The sequence below is a fragment of the Pecten maximus genome, chromosome 5, assembly GCF_902652985.1.
Source record: "Pecten maximus chromosome 5, xPecMax1.1, whole genome shotgun sequence".
Taxonomy (NCBI): domain Eukaryota; kingdom Metazoa; phylum Mollusca; class Bivalvia; order Pectinida; family Pectinidae; genus Pecten; species Pecten maximus.
The window spans coordinates 14,064,947-14,080,404 of NC_047019.1; the positions used below are offsets into that span (position 1 = coordinate 14,064,947).

The 15,458-nt window shown below is 34.7% G+C and overlaps 1 protein-coding gene across 3 annotated transcripts in view; it reads right to left on the reverse strand.

Annotated features, from left to right (window-relative positions):
* The window catches only part of LOC117327238 (synapse-associated protein 1-like), a 73,719-nt gene that overhangs the window by 45,601 nt on the left and 12,660 nt on the right, over positions 1-15,458 (reverse strand). For all 3 annotated transcript variants that reach the window (XM_033884135.1, XM_033884136.1, XM_033884137.1), the window contains exon 6: positions 14,436-14,498. In XM_033884135.1, the coding sequence (XP_033740026.1) occupies positions 14,436-14,498 (63 nt within the window). The remainder of the gene's footprint in view (positions 1-14,435; positions 14,499-15,458) is intronic.

Genomic DNA, 15,458 nt, shown 5'->3' on the forward strand with positions numbered 1-15,458 from the left:
AAATGAGGCGAAAATTTTGCTAAAAAGCTTTTCAAAGTCTACACAGCACCACATGTGGGTGAAGATTTATATCTATATATGATGAACAATCAGTCAGTATATATATATTTTTCAAAACAATTAAGCATTGATGTCATTTTTTTTTAGTTTCATCGGGGTATGAAACAAATTTTGTTTGCAAATTATATAATTAATTTTTGAAAATGATTTTCTAATTTAAAACATGTTTTATGTAGAATTTTACTGGTTTTAAATGGGATTCTTTTTCTCAAATCAATACGCAACGTCAATTGTCGTATTGTGACGTCATATTTTTCGCGCCATTCTCGGAATTTCTTTCATAGAAGAATGAAAAGAATTTTTCGACCAATCACATTTGAGTATTTACCATGAAAACAAAGAAAAATTAATTATATTGCCAATGAAAAAGAATTTATGAGTATAGGTCACATTTCAGCGAGGATAAAGACTGATCTCATGTTGATCCTAAAGCCTGCAGTCTACAAAAAGTCACAGCTGTAGAGTTGCTGCCACCAACCGACAACTGTAAAAAGTCACAGCTGTAGAGTTGCTGCGACCACCCGACAACTGTAATGATGCCTACTTTGAAGCAATTTGAACAGGCATACACATATGAATTTGGTCTGATGAGAAATTATTTCCCCTAAAATGATTTATTTGTCAATTTTAAACCTATATTTAAACCTGAAGTAGGTTTTATTGGCCAGCCTCCTGTGCTAAGTGGTCAAGCCCAAACAAGATTACCTGTCAGCACTTTCTATAAAAAGCTGCTGACAAGGTGAAGAGAGTGCTCAGCGTTTTGATCGGTATAACGATACTTTATGATGACATAAAAAACGCTATACCAGATACTCAAATATTGATTAAATTGAGCTGTTAACCTAGTTCTCTTGTTATCGGTACTGTACCCAAAATTAATTCGGTCAATTTATTCAAAAGAGGCGTTTAACCTCCAGATTGACAAGTTTTCTGCTGGAACAATCATCTGCTAGCAGCGTAATGCTTTCATTGTCCATTGTCATCCATTTCTTGAACAAAAGAATGTTTCCATAATGATCCGGGATAAGAGTGATTACAATGTCACCCTATCACCTTACAGACAATGACACAAGTTTGGATTCATAGTTTAACAATGTGGTTTTTCTTTCGTATGGAGTGCAAAAAGGTCGTTTGAGTAATCACAGAAAAAAGTTGGTTAATTAAGTTTTAGTCATTTGCACTATAAACGAGGTCATCTCCAGTATCTTAAACACTTTTCACAATTTAAATGTTTGGAGTGATTAGGAACTGAAATTAAATTTGTGAGTGATTTATACTGCCAGTTTTAAAGGAATGTTGAAATTGCTTTTTCCTGAATTCACAGGTTAGGATAATTAATTTATAATGGGACGTGTTGATAGAATAATTGATTTACAATGGACATGTCAATATAGGATCACTGATTCACAATGGGACATGTCGATAGGATCACTGATTCACAATGGGACATGTCGATAGGATCACTGATTCACAATGGGACATGTCAATAGAATAATTGATTTACAATGGACATGTCAATATAGGATCACTGATTCACAATGGGACATGTCGATAGGATCACTGATTCACAATGGGACGTGTTGATAGGATAATTGATTTAAATTAGAGGCAGGACGATAGGATTATTGATTCACAAATTAATGGGACGTGTTGATAGGATCATCGATTCACAATGGGACATGTTGATAGGGTAATTGATTCACAATGGGACGTGTTGATAGGATCATCGATTCACAATGGGACATGTTGATAGGATCATCGATTCACAATGGGACATGTTGATAGGATCATCGATTCACAATGGGACATGTTGATAGGATCATCGATTCACAATGGGACGTGTTGATAGGATCATCGATTCACAATGGGTCATGTTGATAGGATCATCGATTCACAATGGGACATGTTGAGAGAGTAATTGATTTACAATGGGACGTGTCAATAGGATCATTCGTTCACAAAGGGACGTGTCAATTCACAATAGGACGCGTCAAGGACCAGATGTCCCACAGGCAGACATGCCTCCTCACAGAAAATGGTAGGAGCATCAAAATTCAGGAATTGACACCAAATAATGAAGTAGTAGCAAGGTTCGGAATATTGGGATAATTGTACATAATGGTTCCATACCAATTTGATCTTTTAGGACGAGAGGAATCTTGATCATAATGTACATATGTACCTTTTATTATTGAGACATATTCATGTATAAAGTACTTGGAAGAGATACTATCCTAATTGACGGCCCGGTAAACACAGACATATTGACATGTCCGATACTACAACAGTACAGCTTAGACTGAGTCTGCCCGAGTTCTGTCAAACACAATGACTCATCATCGTCAACATCACAACGAGCAGTCCCGCGACCGGTGTATTGATTGAGCCTGTGTATAGGCCATTGTCGCAGGGCATAGCCACCACAGAATATTATATAACAACATATGAGTGATCAGACTTCTATACTAGTTTCAGAATGTTAGCACAATCAAATCCTTTAGTAAACATATTTTTTTTATATTTTGAATAGTAACTTATTGATTAGCGATTTGTTATTGTTTATGGTTTGTGCGATTAGATACTTTAAAACAGATGGTGCACCGTCCTCTGTAAAGACTCAAAAATCAATTGACTGATTTCTGAAACTAATGACAGCAGGACGAACTGTATTATTTTCTAAATGAAATTTTATATGATAAATGTCTTACCGAAGAGTCTATGTGATCATTTTGGGGTAATAACATTTCGGTATCTAAGAGTACTTTCAAGAAAATTTTGAAATAATAGTCACAGAATAATTAGACAGAAAATTACATGGCATATTATACATCTATCTGTCTATACATCCTTTATGTGGATAAAGGGGAAAAAAATAAAAGATTGGGATGATGAAATGTTGTATTGTAAACAATGACCTTTCCTCCTTGTGAACTTGATAAAAACATGCCTCATGTGTCAATGTCAACTATAAACAAAGCAGAGTAATTAAGAAATCTGAAAGAGATGGGTTGGGTGGAAGACGTACCATACACTAGATAGCTACAGATATAACACAGCAGGGATTATGTGTAGATATATACAGTGTATATTTAAAATGCCATACCTCTCAATCTATATATGTCTAACCTCAGACATATATATTGGAGGTTGTGATGAATATTTCAAGGCCCATGTTGTTTATCCTAAACTGGATATAGGCAGTCTGGGAGAGGATTGTATGTATTTCTAAGTCTGATCAATAAAATTCAGTCACCATCAAACAGTAGCACTGATGCAATCCATGTATCTATTTATAGCAATGATGCAATCCAGGTGTTTATTTTCCTAAAGTCATTAACATAAACAATGGTGTTATTGTTATTAAAAAATTGCAAATGCAAAGCAAAACAAGAGTACAATGGATATAATATAAAGATCACTTAAACCTGTAGACAGACAATACACTAAAACCTATACAGACAATACACTAAAACCTATACAGACAATACACTAAAACCTATAGACAGACAATACACTAAAACCTATAGACAGACAATACACTAAAACCTATAGACAGACAATACACTAAAACCTATACAGACAATACACTAAAACCTATACAGACAATACACTAAAACCTATACAGACAATACACTAAAACCTATACAGACAATCAATTTATAAGGACCCCATTACAATAGTACACTGAAACCTATACAGACAAGGGCAGCATTACAATAGCCAACTAAAACCTATACAGACAATGACACCATTATATTAGCACACTAAAACCTATACACACAAGGCACCATTACAATAGCCAACTAAAACCTATACAGACAAGTACACCATTACAATAGAAAACTAAAACCTATACAGACAATGACACCATTGTAATAGCACACTGAAATCTATACAGACAAGGACCCCTTTTGTAATAGCACACTAAAACCTATACAGACAAGAACACCATTGTAATAGCACACTAAAATCAATACAGACAAGGACCCCATTGAAATAGCACACTAAAACCTATACAAACAAAGACACCATTGTAATACCACACTAAAGCCTATACAGACAAGGATACCATTACAATAGCACATTAAACCTATACAGAGCAGGACACCATTATAAAAGCACACCAAAACCTATACAGACAACGACCCCATTGAAATAGCACACTAAAACCTATACAGACAAGGACACCATTATAATAGCACACTAAAACCTAATTATAATAGCACACTAAAACCTATACAGACAAGGACCCCATTGAAATAGCACACTAAAACCTATACAGACAAGGACCCCATTGTAATAGCACATTAAAACCTAGAGGAAGACAGGGCAGACCTGGAGTAAATAGCTTAGTAATGGAAAATCCTTCATGTTTACTATTTAACTTGAATCCTGTTTATAATTAACTTAGATTGAATGAAAACATGTATATACAGTCAGAGAACTTGGCAGTCTACAAATGGCATTCATATGAGAATCATTGATATTACAATAACACATTTACATGTTTGTGTGAATTTTTCAATGTCATTCACGTTGCTGCATACATTAACATGAGTCAGTGATGGAAATACCAGATAGTGCGGATTTCCATAAGAATCATATACAGGTGCACGTGATCAACAATGTGTTTTTATCATAATCAAGATGTTTGGGTGGTGATAAATCTTACTGGAAACTAATGCAATATCTGTATGTGTCATTACAGCTACAGCCAACCAATTCAAGAAGAAATCGGTGAAAGATGAGATCTTTAATTTGCATTCCATCTTTTTTTTCTTTTTTTTTTTAAATCTAAATTTGTTCAAGACATTGTATAGAGCTACCAATATAAATATGGAGTTGAGCCAACAGAATAGCATTTTTTTCTTCTTGAATTTAATGAAATACAACACTTTAAATGTAGTCAACTGTACAAAGCAAGAAGACATTAATATTGTCAAAAACATATGAGGTGACAACACATAACAGCGGGAAGTATTCCTGAATAATAATAATAATGTCGGCCATTTTCAGTTAAGTCAAAATTAAACCTGTATTTATTACAGCTTTTCAATACAGAATTCCTCAAATCTATCATAGCTATATGAAGAGTGTGCAAAAATGCAGCTTAATGTAATTGAAAATTTACCCAAAATCACCAAAAAACTATACACTTTATTCTTCTCACACCGATTTGATAGATGTCAGATGACCATGATCAATTTCTATCTTCTGATACACACAGAGGCAGTAACAAGAGTACTACAACCTGTACTGTATATACAACCTATGTTCTGTAGTGTTATATGTTATCTTGCATGAAAATAAGATTTGCATCACCATTTGGTTTGGTTTATTTTGTTTAACGTCCTATTAACAGCCAGGGTCATTTAAGGACGTGCCAGGTTTGAGGTGGAGGAAAGGCGGGGCACCCGGAGAAAAAACCACCGGTCTACGGTCAATTCCTGGCAACTGCCCCACGTAGGTTTCGAACTCGCAACCCAGAGGTGGAGGGTTAGTGATAAAGTGTCTGGACACCTTAACCACTCGGCCACCACAGCCAACTTGAATCACCATAAGAGTAGCAAGCTGGCATGCTATAAATCTCGCATTTCACTTCCAAGTCAATGTTTAATTTTCAACAGTTTGAGTAAAACAAGTTATCCAAAAGAAATGATAAAAACTGTAGAAGGAGATCTCTGGACAAGATTAAAGTATTAGCTATAAACAAAGGGCAATAACTTCCGTAAAAATATTCAAATCAAATTTTTCTCAGGGAAACACAATATATCATGATTATAAAACCTACCAAGTTTCAAAGAAATCTGACAAAAAATGAAGGAGGTCTCTGGACAAAATATCAAATCATAAAACATACTGAAAAGAAATTCTTTTCAGGGGAACACAACGTATCATGATTATAAAATCTACCAAGTGTCAATGAAATCTGTCAAAAAATGTAGGAGGGCAATAACTTTTGCAAAAATACTTGAATCAAAAATCTTTTCAAGAAAACTCATCCTCATATCATGATTATACTGTACACCAATTAAGTTTTAAAGAGAGCGGTCAAAAAATGTAGGAGGACACCTCTGGTCAAACAAAAGTTAACACTGGACAGATGGACAACGCAAAGCCATACCATAATACTCCCATCAAATTTAACTAATGTATAAAAATTGTTGCAAACTTATTGCAACCATGTATTTGTATCTGTCCAGATAATTCTTGGCAGTGCGCTAGTGGGCTCGAAGGTGTAGCGAGCCACCAGGCGACTAACCAGGTATAGGTACATCACTTGAATTAATTAAACTTTATATAAGCTGGCAACTTATATTAACAGACAAAGGCTGAAATGGCCAGTTTTGGGTGATTCCACATACACCAAATAACAAGATGGCGATCGAGTGCTGGTCTAGATGGTTACCTGACAGGTGCTCATCTTAGAATAAATTGATCAGCATCTTATAATTAATGAAGGGTCAGTGTAGAGGGTGGGGGTTAGGGATACAGTTAGGACAATATCGTGTATGTTCGAAATCTTAAGGAATGAAAACCCTGTTTTGGTGGTAAGCGAGGATGCAATTGAAATGAGAGAAAGAACACATGCATATATCTATATCAATCTCCCTTATATTTGTGCGTTGTATGAATATTTTTTTAAGTATCTCAGTATTATGTGAGGAAAAGAACATATGCATATGTCTACATTGATCTCTCTTATATGTATTTGTGTGTTGCATTTTTTTTAAGGATCTCAGTATTATGCATAGTTTGTCACCAAACCAGACACAGTGTGGTGTAAAATGAGTTACCTTCATATATATATGTCAGCTTATGTATGCAATAAAATTGATTTCCTATTTATAACGTTATATAGACGTGTAAACATGTCGGTCACAGCTGCCTCAACTGTACAACATGTGTTGATTTTCATAAACAAGTCACCCAACTTATGACAATGACTAATACACACATGACTGTTAGTAAAATATTCCTCATTTTCTACCGCAGGTGTACAGAGATGTTCCCAAGTAGTCAGGTAAAATAGTATACATAATTGAAAAACACAATAGCCCACAATATTTATACAAACAATAATTCATGCAGTTCAATTTATTCTGACCTCATTTCTATTTTTTTTCAGGTTCAAATGATTTCTTGCACACAAATAAAAACGAAAAGAACAATTCTGAACTTGTTGTTATACATCGTTTACATCATGTGACAGAATCATAGAACTTTTATCTTTGACACTATATATGTAAATAGGATGTTTTTGTCCTTTTGAGTATACTATCTATATATGTACATGTTCAATGTGCTAGTATAAACATGTTTACATAAGCTCATTATAAAAACTGCACTTATGTCAGATGACAATTATCTCACACATATCCTGGTAGAAGAATATACTTATGTCTGTGGGTTTATATTTACACAATGTGTGTCCTGGTACAACGGATATATTACACCTACCACACTATAGCTGATTAACCTATATGTCAAACGTGATGAACAATGTATAAGGTGATGAGATTTTAGAGAGAATCTTCGTACTAATGTTAAATTCTATCTTTAAAACAATTAGTTGTGACAAGTTATATCAACTTATATCAATCGCTCATGTCGGTATGGAAGGAAGCGTGGGAGGGGTCTTACTGTGGGAGGAAACCAGAGTACCTGGGGAAACCACATGTGGTGGGGCTGGTGACCTCTATGTACCTGGTAACCTTTCCACAGGGAATTCAACCCCAGCTGCCACCTAGATGAAAGGCAAGTTTTTACCACTGTGCCACCTCACCACCCTAAATGAGAATCCATCTTAGACATGGCACCAGCCATATTGGCTTTCATCCACAATAAGGCCATGTCAACCAATCAACATCTAGTTCATTTCAAGGGAACAGAATCTTACATTCCCTACTGTGAGTCAAGGTTTGGGTGTCATATACTGTAAGCCCAATTGTAGGTGTAAAGCTAATCAAAGTACTGGAAGTACTGTAAACGAACATTATTGTTTAATGCAAAATCAGTAATCTTCTAAGTTTAAAGTTGATAAATTTACTGATATTGGTTTAGGAATTAATTGCAAATAATTTGAAATGTTTGCAGCTGTTCTAATATGATTGAACACATGCATGTTTCTGTAAGGTCCTAATTGAAATTGGAAGTTTGTTGATCTATCTTGGATGGATGAAAATAAAATATGTCTTCTTTCTTTCGGGAAGGCATCATCAGTTATAATACAGCCAGGACTCTGTGACCTTATTGATGCCAACTTCTAATATGCACTAAATTTAGGCTAGTTCCATCGTTAGTTTAGCATATTTCAACTTAATATGATGAAACACACATAAAGAACTACTGAAAACCAAAACCAGAGCTGCTTATCAAGGCCCGCATTAGGAATGTATCCTATTGAAACTGTACTCAAGCAGGTATGGTACTTCAAAACAAAAAACTTGACTCCTTTTGTTCAGGAATCATTTGATGTTAATAAATCTTTATATGAATAGATATACTTCTGGTATAATTACAGTATTGTACACAATGTGATAAAGAATAACAACCATATAAAGACTATCTTCATCAAATAATTCTGCAAACAGGAAAAGAAAACTTCAAGCTTCATTTTCAACTTCAAAGCTGATAAAGGTTACAGTCCATTCGATGGGATGACACATTCCCTATTTATTGTCCCTTTCCAATGTTGATCATCCAATCATAGTGAACCACACAGTTCAGCAAAGTAATTGCACAAATCACATCCTTTATGTGGAGAGAACTTTTTATGGGGTGTTATAAGATTCCATAACTGTATGCAAATTTGTGAATCATTCCATATCTATATCTATATATATACCGTACGAGTATATATTTACACATATCAAAATTGGAATGACACAGGTGATTTGCAAGTTTAAGTTCACCATCAGTCATGGGAGGTTTATGTAAAATGTTGTATTTACCGGGGTAGTTAGTAATTTTGATAATATATTTATGAAGCTCTATTCTGTACTTTCTACCAGTGCTTATATTAGAGAATGGACACAATTATATGTTCTCCAATGTCAAAATTAATCATATGTAAAATATTAGGGGTTTATTTGACCGAGACGTATTTAATTTTTTTGTAATCATTCGCCATTCGAGGCCTGATTGCCGTCATAGTTGAATTACCAAAATGGACCTGAAATCAATATTTTTAAAAGAGAATGATCTGTGACTTGAATATTTCATAAAAATAATTTAATACATCGTTTATTAACTTCATTCAGATCTTCAGACACCACATAATTTGTGAAGTCATATATAGAAATATATGAACCATTTTGTTATTGATTTATAGTTCATACAAGTAAGCACTAGATGTAAGCAGTAAGTATATGTACCGCTATCTACTGGCATGACTTTGAGTACAGTAGACTACACTCGCTTTGTGGATATTGACAGGATAACATATATTTACATACTAATTCAATTTTAGAATTGTAACTGAAATATTGTAACAGCATGGCACAAATAGTCATCTGAACATTTGTTGTATATTGAAAAAATACTTAAGGTAAATATTAACTCATTTGCTTGACTTCAATTTTCAGTTTATCAATTCATTGATTACTCCGTGTTTGAAGTATGGTGTAGTGAGAATTTCAAGTCTTGATCATGACTTGATGAAAATTCTAAATTAACAAATTATTAAAATGAATTTGTTTGAAAAATAACACAAGTTCCACAGCAATATTATATAGAGTTTCAATCACAATATATCAGAAGTTATAAAACTACAGATAACAATTAACGGCTGAATATCAAATTAAGTGAATATCACAAGTATTTTTGCATTTGTTTTTTAGATAATCCGGATTTCCGTCTTTAAAAAAATTACCTAGTAGACGTAGTGCAGAGTAAACGTAGCCATGTAACAGCTGATTTTAATCAGATTGACTTAACATGAACTTAACACCATCTCAGTAGTTCGTAACAATCGAAAATTTGGTCGTGAATTCGGTATTTTGCAAATTATTTCAAAATACTTCCAGGTAAATGAAAACAAAATTCTCGTAAAAATATCGATTTTGGGTCCACTATCGGCCATTTCGGTAATACAACTCTAACGACAATCGGGCCGCGATTCGCAAATGAATAATTAATTTAAAATTCGGTCAAATAAACCTCTAATATTTTATATATGATACAATTAGGCATTGAAGAACATATATATTGGTCAATCCTCTGAAAATAATGCCAATCTACATTATAATTAAGCCCCATTTTTCTTCGTTTTGGTATTTCCAAGTCCGCTTCACGTGTGGTCCGTTTCAGTAAATATTCTCGTCTGTGCCGAAATAAAAACAAGCTATATAATTGTTCATTTTAAACCTGACAACTGCCAACCACACGTATCCAAAAATGTTATTGTTGATATCAACTGAATATTGCCGTAAGAAATCTGTCACTTCGATTGTAAACCCCCTGCCAAAGTCGTGGAAGAATCGACCAATCAAATTGGTTTAACTTTTGATTTCCGTAATCTTGCAGTTACCTCCCTTACAACATTAAATATGTTCCAAGTATCGCCTACAACAAGCAATCCCGTGCACATAAAAAGATATTATCATTTGTATTTGATTTATTGGTCATTTTCGTCAAAGGAAATTGGTATATGGAAATCGATGACAACGTTAACGCTATGACCAGTCACCCTGACCACAAATGCCACCTAATTGTAAGTCTATACATATGTACAGTTCTTTCTCGCAAACACCGTTAACACGTACAGTAACCTATAGTATGATACAATGTATCGTCTCGTATGCCGTTATTGATATATTTCTTTCTCTAAATTATATCAATACACACCTAGTTGATAATGATGTAACATTCTAGAATATACATATTACACATTTAAGTAAATCGCGGACATATTTGCAGACCTATGCTATAATGTCAGCCGTTTTTGAATGAACACGGAAGAGCAAAACTTTCTAAACATCCGGAGACGAATGCGCCTGCGCAATAGTTGTTTACATAAATATATTGACCTGGAGTTATTCGCAAAGTTCAGGTTCATTTAGTCTTAACATTTCGCTAGCGTTATGCATTTCTCAAATCGTATGCATCTTCAAAACATCTACTGAATATATTTCCACATTTTCGGTAAAACTACTATATAAAACGAAGATGTTTTTGCAGGTAAATTATTTGAAGCGTAAGGCAATGGGGGCAGCCATATTTCATTGAAACAGACAGTAGATGGCGTATTGGTGAATGTGGTTACCAAATATGGTAATATTTCTCAGTCCAGTTCTTGATTACAATAACCGAACATTAATGTTCGTTTAAAAATTAAGAAATCAGAGCATTTTATAACACGGAAATTGTTATCCTGCACCTAAAACAAGGTATTTCTAGTTTAAACAGATAAAATTTAGTTAAAACTTAAAGTATCTTTATTTTACAACAATAGCAAAACAAGTTATATCACTTTATTTGCTTGTTGGCCTGGATGGAAGCACGGGCGTGGTCTTACTATGGGAGGAAACCTGAGAGGAAAAAACCTGGTCAGTAATGTGACCCCAATTAATACTTTTTCATGTCCAATCATGATCAGGGAATAAAAGCCTGCCACCTTGGTGAAAAGCATGTGCGTTACCACTATGTCACCTGACCACCCATAATATAAAACAATTGTGTAATTTAAACAATAAGAGCCACATTTTGATTACTAAGACTTTCTCTTGGTGAGAAACATTCCAATTTAAGGTATTAAAAAAAAAAAAAAATCTTTGAAAAAAAGAAATTTCAAATGGTTATGATAACCATTAAATCAGTAAGTATTTTCTGTTTCATTTAAAATTGACAAACAGGTAACAAGGGGAAAAAAGTGTGAGAAATCCCTACGGATATAAAAACAGTTCTGTATACAAGAAATTGACACATTGAAAATTCTAAGCAATTGAGACTTTTTGTTAATATTTCTTTTGCTGATGTCCTACACTTAAAAACCCCTTCTAGAAGTTTTTGTTTGGGTGCCAATAGAGAAGGTAATTTAAAGGAAAATTTTGATTTAATTAAATAGGGAATGCACTGTAAAACTACAAGCCTGTATCACTACATAATCTGTTCTAAGATACTACTCCTTCGACTGCCTACACATATGACTAATCAAAATATATTTTAAAAGAAACATAATCTGCTCAGGAAATAAGAAATCTCAGATAATTCACAAGTCAATCCCCTATTTGAGAAAACAAAGCCCTGCCCAAAAGCTAAATTAACAAAGTACATACCACTGGATGAAGAAGTTTTCATTTCCACAAACAAAAATCCTTTTTAAATGATTTAAAATAATTGTAGAATCATTTATCTTTTATCTAAATTATGAACTTGTCTTAGTTCATAAACAGCACTTACATTTCTACTTCACATAAGTTTGAATATGTGTACAAAGTGTTGCAGAGGTATGTTAAATGGTTATCGAGATATAGCCTGGAAAAGCTTAGAAACAATAAATTTTATATTATATTCTACTACTTTGTATAAATTAAACATTACAGTTTCCTATCTTCAAGATAAAATGTGTTTTGTACACTGTATAGTTATTTCAAAGTATTTATGTTCTGGAAGTTGATTTAGTTATCTAAAATTTTATCTGCCATTTGAATAACAGTATGATATATTCAAATCACATCTAAGTGTAATATATCACAAATTCCAATACTGAAAATTTTATCTTATAAAAGCTTTTACAGATCTCTTGACAAAAAAACTTAGAAAAGCTTACTGATAATGCATATTGACAACAATTTAAGCTTGTAATATACCAAGAGCAGATAAAAAATTTGAGCATGCATGTCAACACTGGCAGTGGAAGGGAGGTAACTCTTTTGACAACAATAAAACCATTCAAAAGTACATCTCTGATGCAAATCTAGTGATCATATTCTGCATGCTTGAACAATTTTTTGGAAGTGTTTACTGCTAATAGAGTCTATCATATGTAGTTATGTGATTTTAAGAGAACTTCTACAAAAGGGTATCGAATTTGTGCCAGAAGCATATCTTTGTTGAGATTCTGAGTCAAAGTTACAGATTGAATGATGGAATTTCCATTTCCCCATATATATACCTACTTCCTATTGACAGACATCATAACTCCTCCACACTTACAGTATATAAATGTGGAGATTTACGCCAGGAGGAAATTTACGCAGGTGACGTGGAGTCCTTCTGATTGCATAAATTTCCCCCATGTACAAGAATGTATACTATTTTGATATCAATTTGCGTTATCTCGAACTACAAACAAAGGTTGATTGATTGTGAAAATTATCTCACGTGTATAGTTTAAATTTACCCCCCACAGAAATAACCATGTTTACAGTAAGCTAACAAGGAACATATCTGGAAAGAGCAGGATGAAGTTCTGGTATACTTTAAAGCTGTTTACAAAAAGTTCATGATAGGTTTGTTAACTAAACGATTATTTCCGTATGTGGATGGTTTATTTGACAGTAAATATTCTGCTGATTCAAATGTCAATTTGAGAATACTAGCTGCTAGATATCTGATTGAACATTTTAATTTGAATCGGATCATTATGTGATTTAGAAAAAAATGAAATTTATTTGATTAGGAATAATCTATTTATGGGACCACCAGATACACCTAGTACGTGGAACGATTTGTTTCTGTATGGGACAAATGTATCTCTGCATACACAGATGTTGGAGTAATAGAATCTTTCACCCCTTGGTGGTGAGACAGTGGATTCATAACCCGAGGGGAAGATTCTTAAGTTGCCAAACACGAGACTTTCCCAGTGTTTGGCAGCTTAATTATCTTCCCCCGAGGGTTGAGATTCCCCTGTCTCACTTCCATGGGGGTGAAAGATTATTTTTCTCTTACCCTGTTTACCATCTTATGTGTCTAATATTGACGTTACATCAATGCAAGGTAAGTTGACGTGACGTGATTGAATTGTCGACGTGACTTCATTATACTGTTGCCGTGACGTTGTGATATTGTTGACGTGACGAAATGCAATTGTTGAGAACGTGAAAAGAGCACATGTAGCTTGTCTTTTCTCTAGGGTGAGATAAGAAAATCTCACCCGGTAAAACTGTGGATATCCCTGTCCAGGGTAAGAGAAAAATAGATTCTGTCACTCTTAGCCCACCTGATATTTGTATGGATAAAAATGACAGAATCTCAAAACACTGTAAAATTGAATACTGTACTGCAAAAATTTAACATATATGGGGGAACATTGATATTAAAAATTTTCCCCCATGTCTATGTACAAGTCTATCATAACTTGTACTGTGCAATACTTTGTGTAAAGATAAATTTTGGTGCGGGTGACCTAAGAGAGAGTGACCACCTACCTTTGTCCACACTTCCTACAGATGACCGCCTTGACCCATTGCTGGATTTCTCACCAGTGCTACCTAAAATTAACATACAAATTAACGTGAGTTGTCTGGAAATATACACACAACAAGCCTAGTGGGTATTGCTAAAGCTATACATGCAATTACCTGTACCTGTTAAGTCTACCGTTCACAAATGTCTACAAATCAGTTTTTCTTGCCTCATCAATATGTGAGATTCACAATAGTCTGTTGACAGTGGGATACCTGTGTCTGTTGATAGTGGGATACCTGTGTCTGTTGATAGTGGGATACCTGTGTCTGTTGACAGTGGGATAACTGTGTCTGTTGATAGTGGGATATCTGTGTCTGTTGACAGTGGGATACCTGTTTCTGTTGATAGTCAGATACCTGTGTCTGTTGATAGTGGGATATCTGTGTCTGTTGACAGTGGGATACCTGTGTCTGTTGACAGTGGGATACCTGTGTCTGTTGACACTGGGATACCTGTGTCTGTTGACAGTGGGATATCTGTGTCTGTTGACAGTGGGATACCTGTGTCTGTTGACAGTGGGATACCTGTGTCTGTTGACAGTGGGATAACTGTGTCTGTTGACAGTGGGATACCTGTGTCTGTTGACAGTGGGATATCTGTGTCTGTTGACAGTGAGATATATGTGTCTGTTGACAGTGAGATACCTGTGTCTGTTGACAGTGGGATATCTGTGTCTGTTGACAGTGGGATACCTGTGTCTGTTGACAGTGGGATACCTGTGTCTGTTGACAGTGGGATATCTGTGTCTGTTGATAGTGGGATATCTGTGTCTGTTGACAGTGAGATACCTGTGTCTGTTGACAGTGGGATACCTGTGTCTGTTGACAGTGGGATATATGTGTCTGTTGACAGTGGGATATCTGTGTCTGTTGACAGTGGGGTATATGTGTCTGTTGACAGTGGGATATCTGTATCTGTTGACAGTGGGATATATGTGTCTGCTGGCTGTGGGATATATGTGTCTGGTGGCTGTGGGATATATC